Source organism: Lynx rufus, unplaced genomic scaffold (assembly GCF_022079265.1).
Source record: "Lynx rufus isolate CCGP_SWC_20201006 ecotype Redwood Valley unplaced genomic scaffold, mLynRuf1.p SCAF_17, whole genome shotgun sequence".
NCBI classification, from domain to species: Eukaryota; Metazoa; Chordata; class Mammalia; order Carnivora; family Felidae; genus Lynx; species Lynx rufus.
The window spans coordinates 38910809-38931910 of NW_025814831.1; the positions used below are offsets into that span (position 1 = coordinate 38910809).

Genomic DNA, 21102 nt, shown 5'->3' on the forward strand with positions numbered 1-21102 from the left:
CAATATTATCAAGTTCTTTTTTTTAGTCTGTGGAGAAGTGACTGTAGCCCTCGTCTTAATAAATTAATCTGTGTAATTATTATAGTCACTAACTTTTATTTAATATTAATCATACTTGTTCTTCATAGCTTAGAATATACTTGAATGCAAAGAGGTATTATAAACTGGCTTCTCTTCAATGGGGTTTTTGTTTGTATGCAAATCTTGTACTTATTGCAGATCTCATTTGATAATCACACTGAACTGACTATGTCAATCTCCAGAATAGGTTTTGTTATTTGTACCATAACAAACCATTGTTGCGTTGGTCTATCTATGAATTTGTCTTTTCATTTCCTTGAAAGAAGTACATTGTTAAATGCAGATAAAAAACTTCCTTTTCCTTCTTTCTTCTTTAGAATCGAGTTTCTTACTGGGAAACGCCCAGATTGTGGATTGGCCAGTAGTTTATAGTAATGACGGTTTTTGCAAACTCTCTGGCTATCATCGAGCTGACGTCATGCAGAAAAGCAGCACTTGCAGGTAGGTCCTAGAAGAGCTCAGGAATCTTCTCTGAAGTGTAACTAAATGTTGACTGTGATTCATGGCTACACTTGCAGGAGTCCCCCGCTTGTCCCTGGTTTTCCTTCCTGAGGTTTTGTTTCCCGTGGTTTCGTGCTTCCCATGGTGTATTACCCCCAGTTAACTACTTTCAGAAGCAGATGCTCCTCCTTCTGATGCAATGTCACGTCCAGAGTAGCCTAACACTACCTCCAGATGCCAATGTCATTCACCTCACTTCATCTCATTATATAGGCATTTTCTCATCTCAAATCATCACAAGAAAGGTGAGTACAATATAATAAGGTGTTTTGGGAGAGAGATAGACCACGTTCATATAACTTTTATTACAGTATATTGTTATAATCGTTCTATTCTATTATTACTGTTGTTGATCTCTCCCTGTGCCTAATTTATAAGTTAAACTTTATCATAGGTATGTATGTCTAGGGAAAAACCAGTTTATACAGTGTTAGGTACTATCTGCAATTCCAGGCATCCACAGGGGTTGGGGGAGGGGTTTGGGAGAGGGTCTTGGAACATATCCTCCCCAGATAAGGGGAAGCTCCTGTCTTAGACTCACTGTGATGTTGTGGTTTATAATAGGAAATATATATTTGGTATCTGACACAGTTCCTGGCACAGGTCTCTTAAAACTCTTGGAATTTTCTGTGATCAGAGAAATAAAAGTGTCTTTTGTTATGTTAATGGCGACTTTCGGAAGGCCCTTAAGTAACCTTAGTGTGGAGGCTGTTGCCATGGGAACCATCTAGGTGCTAGGAGGGTGGAAACTTTCAGTACTCCTGCTCCTCAACTTCTCAGCCTCTAGGGAAGGGATGGCCCTGAAGCTGAATTAATTGCCAATGGTCAGGGATTTAATCAGTCTGGACTGTGTAGTGTAGCAGCCACAAGCACACAAAAGGACAGGGTTGGTGAGCGTGTGGAGGGCCTGGGAGAGCAGCGCACCTGGAGATGGCACTCTGTTTTTCCACCATACCTTGCCTGTGCATCTATCTCTTTGGTCTGGCTGTTCCTGAGTTATATCCTTTTATAGTAAACCAGTGATCTAGTAAAGAAAAGATTTCTCTGAGCTCTGTGTGCTGCTCTAGCAAATTAAACAAACCCACGAAGGTTGCGGAAACGTCCAGTCTGTAGCCAGTAGGTCCGAAATACAGGTACCAACCTGTGCTTTCAATTGGTGTCTGGAGTTGGGGGGTGGGGGGTGGTCTTGTAGGACTGAATCTTATGCTGCATCTCCAGGTAGTGTCGGAATTGAGTTGAATTGTAGGACAACTGTAACTGAACCAACATGAGTTTGCTCCTTGGTGAGTCAGAAACTACCTGATGGAGTTGTCATGCAAACAAAACTTTATTCGCAGCAAATAAGGAGATACGGGGGAATGGCTTCCAAAGCCTCCCCAGAGCAAGGGTGAATGGATTCCTTTTATTTAGGATTAGGATGAGTATTTAGACAGGGAAGCCTTGTCATTGTATGTAGAAGCAGGCATAACATCGTGCATGCGTCTTAAGGAAACATGCCTGTCCACACGTTGTATGTTATGTAGATGAGCCTTGTGGTCCTCCTTGGGTGGAGATTTTATACTATAATGAGCTAAATGTAGTTGTCGGTCATTCTAGAGGTCACTCCATGGTCCATCTGTGCAGGTGTGAGTCTGAGGTTAAGCTTAAATGCTCTAGGCCGTCCCGGCTGCTGGAGGTCTTGTCAGGGCAGTGGCTGTCACTAGTAGGGTGGTTTCACTTTCCATTTGCCGGAGTTAAGAGATAAGCTGGAAAGAAAAGCTTAAGGAAAAATGTGGGACAAAGTTCGGTGCATATAAGCAGGTGGGCAGTAAAGGTCAGGTCTTGGGGTCTAGCTGGTGATACAACCAGCTGGTGTCCCAAGAATTGTTTGTTGGTGTGGAGGCTTGTTGCCACCCATCCTCCCCCATTGGTGCTAGAATCTGTCTACACTCACAAACAAAAACTGTAGGACAGTACAAAAGCAGGAAACTGTATTAGAATATTAAGGAGACTAAATTGTTAATGCAAACATATAGTTTAAGAGCCACTGGGGAGAACTTGTGCAAAGAAAAAGATTTTCCCATATCTGTAAATCTACTAATTCTTTCAAGAAATAGTTTTTGAATACTTACAATGAGCCATGAATTATTCTCAGGTACTGAGTGATCAAAGGAGCGTCCCGTATCAGGCAACCACTGATGGCATCAGCACTTCTTGAGCTGCTAAAACTGTCTTGAACAGAGTAGAGTAAACGGCCCCCAACCCAGTAGGACATAATTCAGGAACATTTAAAGAACATCGAGGGGCACCGAGCCTGGAACCCGCTTCGGATTCTGCGTCTCCCTCTTTCTCTGCCCTGTTCACTCTCTGTCTCTCAAAAATAAGTAAACATGAAAAAAAAATTAAAGAACGTCAAAATGAAGTTTTTACATCTTGAGTAAATCACATCTACTTGGTAATGTTGATACATTGTAACTTGCTATTTTGTTTGGCTTATGTAAAACAGAATCTGGCATTTATATTATTTATTACAATTCTTTCTAAAATATGCAATATTTGTGAGTTTAAAGAGAGTATTATGAAAAAAAAAAGGTCGTATAAAAGAAGGGAAATTCTATAAAGAGAACCAATTTAGATCCTAAAACTTTTTCACAGTATTTCAGTAAGGCCAGATGGGATGTTTTTTACTGGAGATAATTTCTCTTCAAAGTTCTCACTTAACAAAGCACCGAAATCATGTTACTTTGGAACTATAAGGGATTTGAATTATTGTCTACTCCACATCCTTTGTTTTTCACAAAAGAAAATTGAGGGAGGGTTATGTTAAGGGACTGGCCCGGGGAAATACAGGGATTTCTTTACCTGTTTTTCCTGTATATTTATGCTAAAAACATATACAATACACTATATATATATACATACATATATATATATATATATATATATATATATATATATGTATGTATATATATTCTGCATCTTCAAGGAAGCCAGGGATTCATCTTATACCAGTGAGTGTAAACCTGACTACATGTAGGAATCATTTGGAGGGATTTTGTGTAACATAGATTCCCAGACCTCACCTCTGGGAATCACCTACTGAATCAGCATCACCTGAGGTGGGAGGTAGGAACAGGTACCAGTACCTTTAACCATCGGCTCAGATGATTCTGAGTTTAGCCAGGTTTGAGAAATAATCTGTTCAAACTTCTTCCTTCACTTATCTTGTCCCTACAATCTTTTTTCTCTCTAAAGTTATTTTCACATTCGGTCTTCACTCCCAGGTCTGAAATTGGTAAGCAAGAGTGATGGAAAACTGCTCCCCTTCCCCCCCACTGAGAGACTGCGTTTGGTAGCACTGATGTCTTCATGCCTTTTTCATCCACTGGATGAGTGTGAGCTCCTAGGATGCCATTGCACTAAGGTGTGTGTTTTAAGTTCTGGGAGGTTGAGGTCTGTATTGAGCTTCTCTGTTCCCTTATGTCTCAGCAGGCTTGTTAGGAAAAGGTTAGTTTTATGGTAGACGTTACTTGTGGAACAGGCTCTATAGAGAGTTCCAGGGACTGTAGATGCTCTCATGCCCATTTCCTCTTTTTGGACTGTGGACATCCCATCATTATGTCATGCCTGTTTCAGATGCCATTTTCTACCTGAAGTTATTTATGATTCCCTCAATGAGATGTGGTTTTGCTCCTCTGACTCCCTTTTGGTTCATTATTTGGCATCATCATCTGGCCTTCAACTAGCTTTCCTTATCCCTTGGGGTTTCATCGCTATTGCTTTTGTCATTTTAGAGACATATTGCTCTTCGTATCTGAATATATTGTAAAGTCCTGTACCCATCTGTCTTTGATTCCACGTATCTGCCTCCACTTTTATCCTGTTTTCTTTGGCATGTGAGGTCTGTCCTACAAAAGGGTTTATTAAAACAAATGGTTGCAGCATATTCTCTCCCGTAGAAGAATAGCTTTTTAACTCCTGCCACCAGTGTCAGATTATAAGTGCCTTTAAGGTAGGCATTTCATCTCCTTCACTTTTGTACGCACTAAGGACACAGCTCAGTGTTTTGCATTTGTCTTTGCTGAATTAGATGGCTCACTTTGCAACAAACCCTAACCCAGGTCTCACGTGCTTCTGTGCTCCCAAGAGTTATGGTATTCGAGGTGGTAAGAGAGCAGAGGGCTTTGGATTGGGTTATGCTTTTTCACTGTGGGAAGAAGTATGCAAACCTCCCCCCAGCTCTTCTTTCTTCACTGTTGTTAGACATGGCATTTTCAAAATGATAATATTCTCTTTTAGAAAAGAACTTAAAAAATTTTTTTTAATGTCTATTCACTTTTTTTTGAGAGAGAGAGAGGGAGAGCAACAGACACCCAGGCACCCCTTAAATAACTTTCTTTTTAAAAAAAATTTTGTTTTGAGAGATAGAGACCAAGCAGGGGACGGGCAGAGAGAGAATCCCAATCAGTCTTGTGCTGTCAGTGCAGAGCCTCAGGTGGGGCTCAATCCCACCAACCCTGAGATCATGACCTGAGCCGAGATTAAGACACGGACGCTTAACGGACTGAACCACCCAGGGGCCCCTCAAAGTAATATTCTTATGTAAACAATTATTACTTGATTGCATGAAACACCCTATGTGTTTTGCTAACCTAGAAATCGCAACCAGCTTAATGCCTTCGTGGAACAATGAAGACTAGCATCTGATATATGAGCAGATGATATTTGAGCCTTATCAGGTTTTCTTATAGGCATAGTTGATTTTAATGTACTCTGCTTCTAAACTTCTTTGTCCCTTTAAAAAATTAAACTCTACTCATTTTATGTTTACTGCAGCATTTTTTAGAAGAATGAAGTCCTGGAAATAGTTAAAATGTCCAGTTGTAGGTTTGTTAAAAAATATTATGGCAAAGCCAAACTTTCTAAATCATATGTTGGAAGGATAAGACACTGAAAGAAGCTAACAACATATTTTTTAAGTAAAAAAAATGAACTGACCAACCAATCAACCAACAACAACAACAAAAAGGTTACAGAACAGTATCTGTATTATGATTCTGATTTTTTTTTACATATGGCTTTTTTCTATTTCCAGTATAAATCTATAAAAGCCTTTGAATATTACACACAAAGAAACGAGAAGGAAAGGCAAAAATTATATACACATTTAGAAACACATTGTTAATGCTAAAAGTTATTATAGAGTTTGGAATCACTGAATTCCAGTTGGAGATAACTCGATACTGAGGATAGCCTTGCAAATATTTCAAAGAATTGTACTGAGTTTCATAATGACAAATGTTAGGCAAATGTAACAGAATAAGAAACTACAAGTCAGTGGGCATCCGTTTGTGAAGAAAATATACGTCATTTTATATGCTGAAACAATAAATCATCTTTTTATACAGCTTTCATTAGATGGATTAAAGTATTTTAAAATAATCAAACATGAATTGTTTGAGAAAATGAAAAACTGTTCATTGTGATTTTGCAATATCAAGAAGCTAATATTTAGTTCTTCTGCTTTCTTATTTCTCTTTGTCCTTCTCAGTCTCCCATTAGACCAGGTGCAACAAATTAACTACTAAACTAAACATACTCCTCAGTTTCTCCCATAGTATTGTGATCCTTCTGGGCAAAGGCTCCCTTTTATTTTATTTCTTTTTCTTGTCTTTGATTTCCTTTCCCCTTCATTCCACCCCCTTCCTTTTCCATAGCTATTCATTGTAGCATGTTTATTGGGTGTCTTTCGGATCCATCTTCTGTTTGTTTATTAAATAAGTATATTCTTGAAGTGATGTTACTTTGTGTGTGTTTGTTTTTAAAATCTACATAAGTCATACCATGCAGTAAGATTGGTAGTTTCTTACTGTTTCACTCAACCTTTTGTTATTGAGAGGTTTTTATGTTGCCATATAACAATCTCTTTCATTATGTCTGACGCTGTATAGTGCCTAAATGTCTTCACAGCCTTCTGTTTTATTATCTATTCTAGCAGTTGTGAACTCGAACTTCTGACATTTTGCTACATTCAACAACAAATATCTTCGTACACATCTTCTTGTGGCCCCGTGTGAGAAATTGTTTGTCTCCACACCCAGAAGTAGTGTTGCCGGAGAGTAGAATGTATGCCGAATTTGTAAATTAACTGCTGCCAGATGGCTGTCCAGAGTACCTTTCTGTTTCCTCTCTCAGCAGCCATGAAGGAGTATTACCATTTTCCTCAATCCTTGTATTTCACAATAGCATCTACATTTCTATTTTTAAACATGTGCTGTGTGGTGGGGCGCCTGGATGGCTCAGTCTGTTAAGCGTCTGACTCTTGATTTCAACTCAGGTCATGATCTAACTGTTTGGGAGTTCGAGCCCCGAGTAGGACTCCGCACTGACAGAGCAGAGCCTGCTTGGGATTCTCTCTTTCTCTCTCTCTCTGCCCCTCACCTGCTCACGTTCTCTCTCTCTCTCTCTCAAAGTAAATAAATAAACTTTAAAAAAATGTGATATGTCCTATGTACCATCTCATTTTGTTTTGGCTAAAATTTCAAAAACATTCTTATGATACTTGAGGATTACCAGGAATTTCAAATCTAGTCCATTTCATTGTCTAATAATTGCATTTCCAAGCCTTTGGGCTATTTTGCTATTTATTGAAGGACACAAAACATACTGCATATTTAAAGGTGATTGTAGGTTTTGGGGGAATGGCATTTAGTAGCATCTGATCTTATCTCATGACCCCCAGGAAGTCCTGACGTTGGTTGAAGGCATCAAAACATACTATCATAAGTAGGGTAGAAATCACTTTAGCATTTTACCTTTGATTAACCTGAGATTTTTAAAAATCCCTCTGTTCTTGTTTGTTTTTATTTTTATTTTTTTTTATTTTTATTTTTTTTAATTTTTTTTTTCAACGTTTATTTATTTTTGGGACAGAGAGAGACAGAGCATGTACGGGGGAGGGGCAGAGAGAGAGGGAGACACAGAATCAGAAGCAGGCTCCAGGCTCTGAGCCATCAGCCCAGAGCCCGACGCGGGGCTCGAACTCACGGACCGCGAGATGGTGACCTGGCTGAAGTCGGACGCTTAACCGACTGCGCCACCCAGGCGCCCCATTTATTTTTATTTTTTAAGTGTTTATTTATTTTGAGTCGGGGGAGGGGGTGAGGAAAGGGACAGAGAAGGAGAGTGAGAATCCCAAGGGGGCTCTGCACTGTCAGCACAGAGCTTAATGTGGGGCTCAGACTTCCCAACCATGAGATCATGACTGAGCTGAAATCAAGAGTCAGATGCTTAAGCGACGGAGCCACCCAGGCACCTCAGAGCTGTGCTGTTTTTAGAGAGGTGAGAAGAGCAATCATACAGGTACGGAGGATTGGAGTAGATAGATACTTTCAAATACATTTTTTTTCTGGAAGGCTCATTAATAATCCATTACCCAAGCCATCAAATTAGACAATGAAACAATTAAGAGGCACTTTATTGGATGTACTTCACAAGGAGTTTCATTAGCACAGGGTCCTTTCAGCCAGCCAGAGCACAGTACACATGAGGGATGCCACTTGGTGTGGTGACATTTGGCTGAGGGCTCTGATTCACACGGTGGCACTGAGGGAAAGTGTTGGAGAGCAGAGGTGCCTCAGGGACGTCACACTCCAAAGGTTAGATGTCCAGTGCCATCCCTAGTTTCCATTAGTTACACACCATGGATCTACCACTATGACTCTATCTAAATCTTCTTAAACACCTATAAATTAATGGGCTGTGAAACCTTTTGGTTATGATTCACTGTATAAAGTAACTCCTTGATTTATTTTAAAATTACCTCTTTCAGATTTTGAAAGCTGTGTTATTTGTTTCTAAAATTTCCTCCTTACTCCCTCTCTCTCAGGCTTCTTTTTGATTCTTTGACTATTTGAGGTCATTCTCCCATTAACTTTTGTGATAATTTTATTCTTGTGGCTGATTCCGAGCTAGAGACCACATTTACCCACTGCAGTAAGTCAATCTGTGTGGTTTCTGTGATGAAGCTATCCTAGGTTGTGAATTACAGCCTATAAATAATATTATCCTTTTTGTGGTGACTGAATATGGCATTTTAGTCCAGGAACATCGTTGACCATTAGCAGATTAAGATAGATTGGCAGAACTCATGAATAGGTTATATATTTTTTTTTGTTTGTGAGGTTCCTGTCTCTCCTGGAAATCTGTCAACACTTATAGCCATTCTTGCTGGTAGGTATCATAATGAGGCTTGTTGTGAGCTTTTGCTGGCAGAATAAAGGATCCAAGAATAAGTAAATCCTGCTGTAAAGCAAACCTACATCACCTTAGAAATTTGCTAGGGCAGGAAAGACATGAAAGGTATACTGCTGAATGCTCAGGCCTGCTGGATATAGCCTAGGCCAGACCTCAGGAAAACTTCTTCCTATCCTAAGACCAAATTTTATCACCGGTTTATCATGTGGCAAGAAAAGTGGCAAGATTATTCAGGAGCAGGTCCTGAATGGATTTATATTTCACCCTCTTCGGCTCACAAAGAAAGAAGACACACAAAATGATATATGTATCCCTTTAAGATACAGTGACCCTGCCCATTAGCAAGCATGGCCCAACCCCTGTTCTAGAATTATAGAGGAGCTAGAGAGTAGTGGGGTTGGGGCTAGGGCTGGAGGAGCTTTCTTCTAACCCCACCCATAGGGGGCATTTCCAGTAATAATTCAGGCAGTGTATAGCACATTATAATTTGCAACTGCATGTGCATTATCCTTTTAAAGCCCTCACCCTCTGAGGTATATGAACATTATCATCATTTTACTGATGAGGAAACTGAGAGTCCAAGCAATTATATGATTTGCCCATGAATTATGCAGTTTGTAAATGGTGCAGTGGTCTTCTGTTATATCATGATCACTCAATATTATAATGGAGACAGATAGCATCTGTGCATCTAATTTTCTTTTCTTTTCAATAAGGTAACAGTGCACTTGTAGTAGTCATGTATAATTACTGTAAGGGAAGCTTGGCATTCTGTCTGAGAGAGCAGCTTGAAGTTCTGAAATGTTTTTCTGTATTCCCATTATATATTCCTGGAGTATATACGCAAGAAATGTGTAAAATTACGATATAGGTATATAGTTTCAAAAGCCTGAGGATTACCATTTCTGAATCTTGGTTTCCTTCAGATTCCATTAACCATTCAAAGACTGAATTGAGCTTTAGTCATCCGGAGTCAGGCTGCTGGAAACCTTGATAAAGACACTCAACATTTACGTGTAAAATAGCCAAGCAAATAAACAAATGTGCCATATTCCTGTAGACTTTGTGGAAGCACTGATTTAGTCAGTTTGGGCAACTTCAGATGGAAATATGTCCTTTCATTGGAAGAATGGATAATACATTTCAGACATTCCTTATAGTTTGTTTTGAAATATTTTTTATTAGTTAATTGCTGAATTTTACCACTTCAAATATGTGTTCTGTCACTGGAAATATGTGGTTTAATAAACATAAAATGAAAAATGTGAGTGAAAAATATAACAAAATAGAAGACTAACTTTAAGAAAGTATTCAGAAAGTAATAATCTAGGATTTTTTTTTCTTCAAGTGCCTTTATTATGACAGGCAATTTTACTGCTAAAACGGCTAAATTAGTGAAGAATACATTATAGAGTTTTTGGACTTTACTTAGAAAGTTGTGGAGCACCTGGGTGGCTCAGTCACTTAAGCATCCGACTTCAGCTCAGGTCATGATCTCGCGGTCCGTGGGTTCGAGCCCCACGTCAGGCTCTGTGCTGACAGCTCACAGCCTGGAGCCTGTTTCAGATTCTGTGTCTCCCTCTTTCTCTGACTCTCCCCTGTTCATGCTCTCTCTCTCTCTGTCTCAAAAATAAATGTTAAAAAGTTGCTTGTTTTCATCTTTAGAATTTTCACTGAATCAGACTTGTGTTTTATTTGTTATTAAGTGGTATTATCACATCAATTTCCAAGAATTTTGGAATTTTGAGTTGTCACTTATTTTTAAAACCTATTAGAGTTGATTTTTCAAAATTTTTATTTTAATTGCTTGGTATATTATAGACACTTTCTTTTTTAAATGTTTTTCTGTTGGCCAATTGCGGATATTGTGTTTTATTTTATTGAACCATAGAGCTCTGACATTTACTAACAAGAGTTAAATGGTTTTTTCTTTCTTTATAAGACCATAAACATTTAGTTGCCTTAATTATCTTAACTTTTTTTCTGTTTTTTAAATGTTTTCTTTCATTCTTTTTTTTAATGTTTATCTATTTATTTTGCATGTGCGTGTGCATAAGTGGGGGAGGGGCAGAAAGAAGGGGAGAGAGAGATTCCCAAGCAGGATCCCCAAGCCTGATGTAGGGCTTGATCTCATGACTGTGAGATCATGATATGAACCAAAGTCAGGAGTCAGACACTTAACCGACTGATCCACTCAGGAAACCCAATGTTTTTTTTTTTTTTTTTCCCTCTATTAAGGAGTTTTTAGATTAAAAATCACAGTCAATTAAAAAAAACCTGGTTGATTTAAAAAGTTCACCCTATAAAAAATATTAACAGTATTAAACTAGTGTCTTAATTTCTGGAGGGGAAGGAGGGTGTCTTTGTGCTCTTTAATTCTAGTTTCACAGTAATGCCTTCAAGAGATTTTCACAAAATTCTCACGAGGCAGAGTTTAGTCTTTGGTGGAAGCAATGGCTTTTCTTTTTTTTTTTTAAATTTTTTTTTCAACGTTTATTTATTTATTTGGGACAGAGAGAGACAGAGCATGAACGGGGGAGGGGCAGAGAGAGAGGGAGACACAGAATCGGAAACAGGCTCCAGGCTCGGAGCCATCAGCCCAGAGCCTGACGCGGGGCTCGAACTCACAGACCGCGAGATCGTGACCTGGCTGAAGTCGGACGCTTAACCGACTGCGCCACCCAGGCGCCCCAAGCAATGGCTTTTCAATGCTGTCTTACAGGTAGGCTCTGAGAGCTTTCTATGTGAGTCTGACACCGAGATTATGGAGTTAGAATCTGCCATTTTATTGTGAGATTCTCTTGCTTAACTTACTATTATGATGACAATGAAAATTCTTTTTTGAAAATGCAGAATGCAGACTGGGCAGTCTTTGGTAAACCTCATCCATTTCCTTTCATTTCTTAGTTTCTAGAATTCTAGTTGCCTAGGTTAGTATTATCATAAGATGGGCCATCACTCTGTAATTTCTGGTTCTGATACGGCATTCCTATGGGATCTTCTAGTTTTTCTGGATCTTGCTATCCAACTATGCTTTTCATGTTATAAATTTTCTAGATTGATACATTCAGGGCCAGATTTCCCATGAAGATCATGAATCTTAACCTTCAGGGGCCCTCACTTGAGTGGAAGTCTTTCAAAGCTCTGTACCTAATTTTGTTTTATAATTTTATGTTATTTTTTCTTTAAAGAGGGTCCCTAAAATTGTATAAGCTTTAGTCTCTATCACACTCGGATCAGCCTCTGGCCAATATGCTAAGTCATTGAAACTGGATGAAAAACAATAACAAAGATATACATGGACCTTCAAAAAACTTATTCAAGGTATCTGGAAGTGCCACATATTCTCTCCTGGTGGACTAAATGATCTGGACAACTATGCTAACTAGTAGGACTGTGTATCTAGAACCAGATGCACAGCTAAAGATCGTGAAACCATCAGAGTAGAGTTTTAGAGGCTTGTAGTCCTTGACTGAGTTCTATTTTGTAGATTTTCAGACTTTTGGTGAAATTCGCTTAGAAAAGTGGATAATTTCAAACATTAGGAAATTTTTGTGGCATGTAAAATTTCACTTTTTAATTTATGTTTTGTATGTTCCCCATAACCATGGCAACAGTGTGTGTCTCCTTCAATTTCTCACCATTATTTTCCTCCCATGAGCCATATCTGCACCTATCTTTAAATTTTAACGTTTATTCATTTTTTGAGAGACAGAGAGAGACAGAGCATGAGTGGGGGTGGAGCAGAGAGAGAGGGAGACACAGAATCTAAAGCAATCTCCAGGCTCTGAGCTGACAGCACAGAACCCGATGCAGGGTTCAAACTCCGTAAGATCATGACTTGAGCCAAAGTTGGACACTTAACTGACTGAGCCCCCAGGGGCTCCCATACCTGCACCTATCTTTTTTTTTTAATTAAATATAATTTATTGTCAAATTGGTTTCCATACAAAACCCAGTGCTCATCCCAACAGGTGCCCTCCTCAATGCACATCACCCACTTTCCCCTCTCCCCCACCTCCCATCAACCCTCAGTTTGTTCTCAGTATTTAAGAGTCTCTTATGGTTTGCCTCCCTCCCTCTCTGTAACTTTTTTTCCCCTTCCTCTCCCCCCTGGTCTTCTGTTAAGTTTCTCAGGATCCACATATGAATAAAAACATATGGTATCTGTCTTTCTCTGCCTGACTTATTTCACTTAGCACAATACCTTCCAGTTCCATCCATGTTGCTACAAATGACCAGATTTCATTCTTTCTCATTGCCAAGAAGTATTCCATTGTATATACAAACCACATCTTTATCCATTTGTCAGTTGGTGGACATTTAGGCTCTTTCCATAATTTGGCTATTGTTGAGAGTGCTGCTATGAACATTGGGGTACAAGTGCCCCTATGCATCAGCACTCCTGTATCCCTTGGGTAAATTCCTAGCAGTGCTATTGCTGGGTCATAGGGTAGGTCTATTTTTAGTTTTTTGAGGAACCTCCACACTTCTCCAGAGTGGCTTTACCAGTTTGCATTCCCACCAACATTGCAAGAGGGTTCCCATTTCTCCACATCCTTGCCAGCATCTATGGTCTCCTGATTTGTTCATTTTATCCACTCTGACCAGCATGAGGTGGTATCTCAGTGTGGTTTTGATTTGGATTTCCCCGATGAGGAGTGATGTTGAGCATCTTTTCATGTGTCTGTTGACCATCTGGATGTTTTCTTTAGAAAAGTGTCTATTCATGTCTTCTGCCCATTTCTTCACTGGATTATTTGTTTTTTGGGTGTGGAGTTTGGTGAGTTCTTTATAGATTTTGGATACTAACCCTTTGTCTGTTATGTCATTTGCAAATATCTTTTCCCATTCCATCGGTTGCCTTTTAGTTTTGTTGATTGTTTCCTTTGCAGTGCAAAAGGTTTTTATCTTGATGAGGTCCCAACAGTTCATTTTTGCTTTTAATTCCCTTGCCTTTGGAGATGTGTTGAGTAAGAAATTGCTGTGCTGAGGTCAAAGGGTTTTTTTCCTGCTTTCTCCTCTAGGGTTTTGATGGTTTCCTGTCTCACATTCAGGTCCTTCATCCATTTAGAGTTTTATTTTTGTGTATGGTGTAAGAAAGTGGTCTAGTTTAATTCTTCTGCATGTTGCCATCCAGTTCTCTGGGCACCATTTGTTAAAGAGACTGTCTTTTTTCCATTGGATATTCTTTCCTGCTTTGTCAAAGATTAGTTGGCCATACATTTGTGGGTCCAATTCTGGGTTCTCTATTCTATTCCATTGGTCTATGTGTCTGTTTTTGTGCCAATACCATACTGTCTTGATGATTATAGCTTTGTAGTAGAGGCTAAAGTCTGGGATTGTGATGCCTCCCGCTTTGGTTTTCTTCTTCAATATTACTTTGGCTATTTGGGGTCTTTTTGTGGTTCCATAAAAATTTTAGGATTGTTTGTTCTAGCTTTGAGAAGAATGCTGGTGCAATTTTGATTGGGATTGCATTGAATGTGTAGATTGCTTTGGGTAGTATTGACATTTTAACAATATTTATTCTTCCAATCCATGAGCATGGAATGTTTTTCCATTTTTTTGTTTCTTCTTCAGTTTCCTTCATAAGCTTTCTATAGTTTTCAGCATACAGATCTTTTACATCTTTGGTTAGGTTTATGCCTAGGTATTTTATGATTCTTGGTGCAATTGTGAATAGGATCAGTTTCTTTATTTCTCTTTCTGTTGCTTCATTATTGGTATATAAAAATGCAACTAATTTCTGTACATTAATTTTGTATCCTGAGACTTTGCTGAAGTCATGTAACAGTTCTAGCAGACTTTTGGTGGAGTCTGTTAGGTTTACCATGTAGAGTATCATGTCGTCTGTGAAAAGTGAAAGTTTGACTTCATCTTTGCCAATTTTAATGCCTTTAATTTCATTTTGTTGTTTGATTGCTGATGCTAGGACTTCCAACACTATGTTAAACAACAGCAGTGAAAGTGGACATTCCTGTCGTGTTCCTGATCTCAAGGGGAAAGCTCTCAGTTTCTCCCCATTGAGAATGATATTAGCTGTGGGCTTTTCATAAATGGCTTTTATGATGTTTAAGTATGTTCCGTCTATCCCAACTTTCTTGAAGGATTTTATTAAGAAAGGATGCTGTATTTTGTCAAATGTTTTTTATGCATCTATTGACAGGATCATATGGTTCTTATCTTTTCTTTTATTAATGTGATGTATCACATTGATTGATTTGTGAATATCGAATCAACCCTGCAGCACAGGAATGAATCGCACTTGATCATGGTGAATAATTCTTTTTATATGCTGATGAATTTGATTTGCTAGTATCGTGTTGAGAATTTTTACATCCATATTCATCAGGGACATTGGCCTGTAGTTTTCTTTTTTTGCTGGGTCTCTGTCCGGTTTGGGTATCAAAGTAATGCTGGCTCCATAGAATGCGTCTGGAAGGTTTCCTTCCCTTTCTATTTTTTGGAACAGCTTGAGAAGGATAGATATTAACTCTGTTTTAAATGTCTGGTAGAATTCCCCAGGGAAGCCATCTGGTCCTGGACTCTTATTTTTAATAACTGATTCAATTTCTTCACTAGTTATGGGTCTGTTCAAATTTTCTATTTCTTACTGTTTGAGTTTGGTAGTGTGTGGGTGTTTAGGAATTTGTCCATTTCTTCCAGGTTGTCCAGTTTGTTGGCATATAATTTTTCATAGTATTCTCTGATAATTGCCTGTATTTCTGAGGGATTGGTTGTAATAATTCCATTTTTATTCGTGATTTTATCTATTTAGGTCCTCTCTCTTTCCTTTTTGAGAAGCCTGGTTAGTGGTTTATCAATTTTGTTTATTTTTTCAAAAAACCAACTCTTGGTTTCATTTATCTGTTTTACTGGTGTGTTTTTTTTTTTTTTTTTTTTTTTTTTTGGATTCTATATGGTTTATTTCTGCTCTATTCTTTATTATTTCTCTTCTTCTGCTGGGTTTGGGGTATCTTTGCTGTTCTGTTTCTAGTTCCTTTAGGTGTGCTGTTAGATTTTATATTTGGGATTTTTCTTGTTTCTTGAGATAGGCCTGGATTGCAATGTATTTTCCTCTTAGGACATCCCAAAGGGTTTGCTGCATCCCAAAGGGTTTAGGTTGTTGTATGTTCATTTTCATTTGTTTCCATATATTTTTAAATTTCTTCTCTAATTGTCTGGTTGACCCATTCATTCTTTAGTAGGATGTTCTTTAACCTCCATGCTTTTGGAGGTTTTCCAGACTTTTTCCTGTGGTTGATTTCAAGTTTCATAGCATTGTGATCTGAAAGTGTGCATGGTATCATCTCAATTCTTTTATATTTATTGAGGGCTGTTTTGTGACCCTGTATGTGATCTATCTTGGAGAATGTTCCATGTGTATTTGAGAAGAAGGTACACTCTCTTGCTTTGGGATGCATAATTCTAAATATATCTGTCAAGTCCATCTGGTCCAATGTATTGTTCAGGGCCATTGTTTCTTTACTGATTCTGTCTAGATGATCTATCCAGTTGTTGTAAGTGGAGTATTAAAGTGCCCTGCAATTACCACATTCTTATCAGTAACGTTGCTTATGTTTGTGATTGTTTTATATATTTGAGTGCTTTCAAATTCAATGCATAGACATTTATAATTGTTAGCTCTTCCTGATGGATAGACCCTGTAATTATTATATAATTCCCTTTTTTATCTCTTGTTACAGCCTTTAATTTAAAGCCTAATTTGTCTGATATAAGTATGGCTACTCTAGCTTTCTTTTTACTTGCAGTAACATGATAGGTAGTTCTCCATCTCCTCACTTTCAATCTGAAGGTGTCCTCAGGTCTAAAATGAGTCTCTTGTAGACAGCAAATAGATGAATCTTGTTTTTTTTTTTTTTTTCCATTCTGATAACCTATGTCTTTTGGTTGGAGCATTTAGTCCATTTACATTCAGTGTTATTGTCCAAAGATACGGGTTTAAAGTCATTGTGTTATCTGTAGGTTTCATGCTTGTAGTGATGTCTCTGATACTTTGTGGTCCTTGCAACATTTCACTCACAGAGTCCCCCTTAGGATCTCTTGTAGGGTTGGTTTAGTGGTGATGAATTCCTTCAGTTTTTGTTTGTTTGGGAAAACCATTATCTCTCCTTCTATTCTGAATGACAGACTTGCTGGATAAAGGATTCTTGGCTGCATATTTTTTCTGCTAATCATATTGAAGATTTCCTGCCATTCCTTTCTGGCCTGCCAAGTTTCAGTAGATAGGTCTGCTACTATCCTTATGTTTCTACCTTTGTATTAGTTAAGGCCCATTTATCCCTAGCTTCTTTCAGAATTCCTCTTTATCCTTGTATTTTGCCAGTTTCACTATGATATGTTGTGCAGAAGATCAATTCAAATTATGTCTGAAAGGGGTTCTCTGTGCCTCTTGGATTTCAATGCCTGTTTACTTCCCCAGATCGGGGAAGTTCTCAGCTATGATTTGTTCAACTACACCTTCAGCCCCTTTCGCTCTCTTCTTCTGGAATTCCTATGATATGGATACTGTTCCGTTTGCATCACTTAGTTCTCTAATTTTCCCCTTCTAATCCTGGATTTTTGTATCTCTCTTTTTCTCAGCTTCCTCTTTTTCCATAATTTTATCCTTTAATTTACCTATTCACCCCTCTGCCTCTTCAATTCATGCTGTGGCCCCCTCCATTTTATTTTGCACCTCATTTATAGCATTTTTTTAGCTCCTCATGACTATTTCTTAGTCCCTTGATCTCTGTAGCAATAGATTTTCCACTGTCCTCTATGCTTTTTTCAAGCCCAGCGATTAATTTTATGACTATTATTCTAAATTCTTGTTCCGTTATATTGCTTAAATCTGTTTTGATCAATTCTTTAGCTGTCACTTCTTCCTGGAATTTCTTTTGAGGAGAATTCTTCTGTTTCGTCATTTTGGTTAGTTTTCTGTCCTTAAGAGTTTTAAAAGTTTGTTGTGTGCTCTGCACCTGCGAGCACTGCTATATTAAAGGAGGGTCATACACCGTCCAGGGCCTGGCCCTTCAGGAGGTGTTTTTTGGAGAGTGTTACTTGCTCGCTGTTGTTGTGACTTTGGTTATTTTATTTCCCTACTTGTAGTGATGTTTTGGACCCTCCACCAGATGTGCTTTGATTTGTTCCTTGGAATAGCCCTGTAAAAGAAAACAGATAGACAAACAGGAAACAAAAGCATGCAAACACACAAACATAAAACAAATAAAAACAAAAAAAGCAAAAAACTAAAAACAATCAAAAGCAAAAAACCAGAAACACCAGCCACAAGTAAAGGACAGGGTGGAAGTGGTGCTGATGGACAAACACATACAAAGAGAGAAATGGCTGGGGGGGGGGGGGCGGGGAGGAAAAATAAACATTGACCAGGCAGAGAGACTAAAAGGCTTAATCCTGAGAGAGAGAAAGGAAAGTGAGGAAGGAGGTGGGGAAAAAGAAATGAAGATAGAGTTATCCAGACAGAGAAACTATATGGCTTCATTATTCCAGAGAGAGAAAGGAAAGTAAAGAAGGAGGTGTAGAGCATGTATCAAGAGAATGGATGAAATATGTCTGTTTAGACAAACCAATAACCAGAGTAACCAGCCTAGAGGAGGGAAGAGATAAGGAGGAGAAATGGGGGGGGGGTGGGTAGACTATATCTATATATCCAGAGTTGACCTAGAATTAATCCAGGCAATGCTGCAGCGCTTCTCTAGAGGAGCTGTCCGTCTGGTTAAACAGGGTCCGTCTGGCTCCAGAGGATGTGCAGTTACCCAGTGCTGAGGGGCGTGGTTTGGTGTAGGCTGGTCCCGCCTCACTGAGGGGCGTGGTTTGGTGTAGGCTGGTCCCGCCTCCACGGTGGGCCCCTGCAGACCCATCCCTGAGGCCCCGCCCTGGTGGTGGCGGTGGAGGGAAAATGGCGGTGGTCCCCCATTCTCTTCTCCACAGACCCGCTGGACTCCACTTGAGTCGTCTTCACTGTGCCGCGGGTACAGACGGCGCGGTCCTTCTCGCTCTGCCAACTCCCCTGACCCTGCGCTTGGCTAGGATTCAAAGACCGGCTCCGCGCACTCTGGCGCTGGGGAAACGCCTCTCAGCGGCGGAAGTGTGGCCCTGGCTCGCTTTGTCTGTGCCACCGTGCTTCAGGGAGGACCGCCTCTTCCTCTGCAGACTGTGCCACCGACCCCTGGGGGTGGCAGATGCAGGCCGGCTTTGTCTTTTCCCACAGCACTCCAGGAAGGGGGTTGCTCTTTCCTGCTGCGGACTGTGCCCTGGAGGCCACTGAGCCTGGGGGTGGCAGACGTGGCAGGCTTTGTCCTACCGCGCTGCCCTCCAGGGAGGGGACCGCTTTCTCCTACGGCAGACAGTGCCCCTGATCTACCACCAGCCCAGGGCTGGCTCCCCTCCTCCCCAGGTACGTGAACAGGGAGCCGGCCCCAGTCTGAAGAAATCCCTGCAGTTAGAGATGGGTTCCCTCTCGGTCCCAGTCCGAGGTTTTTCTCTTGTCCAGATACAGTTCTGAACTTCCCTAGCCGCTCTTTCTCTTCGTCTCCGCAGAAGGGAACCCACCCCCCCAGCCCCCCCTCCCTGCCCCCTTCGTGCCTACGCGGCCCGTTTTATCTCCCCCAGTTAGCAATCGCCTACCTATGGTCTCTCAAGTTGTGCTGGCTTCTTCCTGGTAGATTCAGTCTCTTTTCCTCCCAGACTCTTGGGGTTCAAAGTCCTTTGGCTTCAGCACTTCTTTGTTTTAGAGACGTGGGAAGTATGGATCCCCCTACTTCTCGGCCATGTTGGCCCCTCCTACCTGCACCTGTCTTAATTGATGAGAAGAACTGATGAGAATGCTTGTGCATTATGTTGTCACATGGAGTCTTCACGTTTCCTTGTTGTATGGGAGGATAAAAAAGACCATGCAAGTTGAAACTATGTGATACGATCTTAACACTCAGGGGAAAAATTTGTGATTATTCTGTGACCTTTAACAACGTCTGTCAAAACATTAAAAACTCTCTTACTGTTGATCATAAATGGAGGGAAATGCAAATAATAGTAAAACTAATATTTAGCACACTGATTTAGAATGTAAGAAACACTGAGAATTAAAGTGTTTCATTTCTTTGTAAAAAACGATCACAAGTCACTTGAATAATACTTGCCTTCTCGTAATATAGCATGACATGAAGAGAGGTTTTTTTTCTCTCTTAGTAAAGGCTCATGCTCCTTTGTAAATCTGTATCAGCCTCGACTATTTTATCCTTGTACTTTCACTGTTGTGCACTCTCTCCTAGACCTCTTTTAATGTGAATTTTTTTTTTACTGGCATCACTTCCTCTGGGAAGCTTTGATCCTTTGTGTCTCAACCACTGTCCTGACTTATGTTGATAAGTTCGCCCTCCCTCAATTCCTCTGTTTGCATATCTAGAGTCTCTCTCCATTTTTTTTTAAGTTTATTTATTTTGAGAGAGAGAGAGCAAGCATCAGTTGGGGAGGGGCAGAGAGAGGAGGAGAGAGAGAATCCCAAGCAGGCTCCATGCTGTTAGTGCAGGGCCTAATTGCAGGGCTTGATGTCACCTGCTGTGAGATCATGACCTGAACTGAAATCAAGAGTCAGATACTTAACTGACTGAGCCACCCAGGTGCCCTGGAATCTCTCAAGTGACAGCAGTGTCAACATTCCCACAGCTGTGTTTCATCTATACCTTCATGTGTGTTCAATTTGAATGTCACTTCCAGCATTATCATTTGCTGGTCAATCTGTGATAGCTAATTCCTGCTTTTGATGATCCATATTTGTAAAATGTCATGTGGGTTCATTGCTGAGAACCAAGGAGGCAACACAACTACATGCTTTGTGGGCACGAACTTAATAACAAATGCACCATGACCAATATTGAGGGGCTTGAAAAGAAGTAATGGGATTGGTTACTGATTATGATGTGTATCTTTCATTTACCAGTCATTTGTAGGCTGGGGAGCTAGCAGAAAAGTTTATATTTTATGCAGATGTTTAGTTATTATACTATGATAACTGAAATTTGAACCTATAGGAACTGTTGGATTTATTTAACTCAACCGTAGTAACTGAAATTTGTGCCTATAGGAACTATGTAAATTGATAACTCTCTTTCTCTCTCTCTGTACGTTTGAAATAACTTCTAAACCTAGATGTTAGCAGGAAGTTTAAGTCATGATTAAAACATCGTTTCAATAATTTATTTCCTCTTGTGAGAGCAACATTTTATTTTGTAACTAAATGTGAATACTTAACCCAAAAAG

At 39.7% G+C, this 21102-nt stretch overlaps 1 protein-coding gene across 1 annotated transcript in view; it reads left to right on the forward strand.

The window, feature by feature from the left end:
- The window catches only part of KCNH5 (potassium voltage-gated channel subfamily H member 5), a 303474-nt gene that overhangs the window by 26904 nt on the left and 255468 nt on the right, over positions 1-21102 (forward strand). Inside the window, exon 2 of the mRNA XM_047079822.1 lies at positions 399-522. Within this exon, the coding sequence (XP_046935778.1) occupies positions 399-522 (124 nt within the window). The remainder of the gene's footprint in view (positions 1-398; positions 523-21102) is intronic.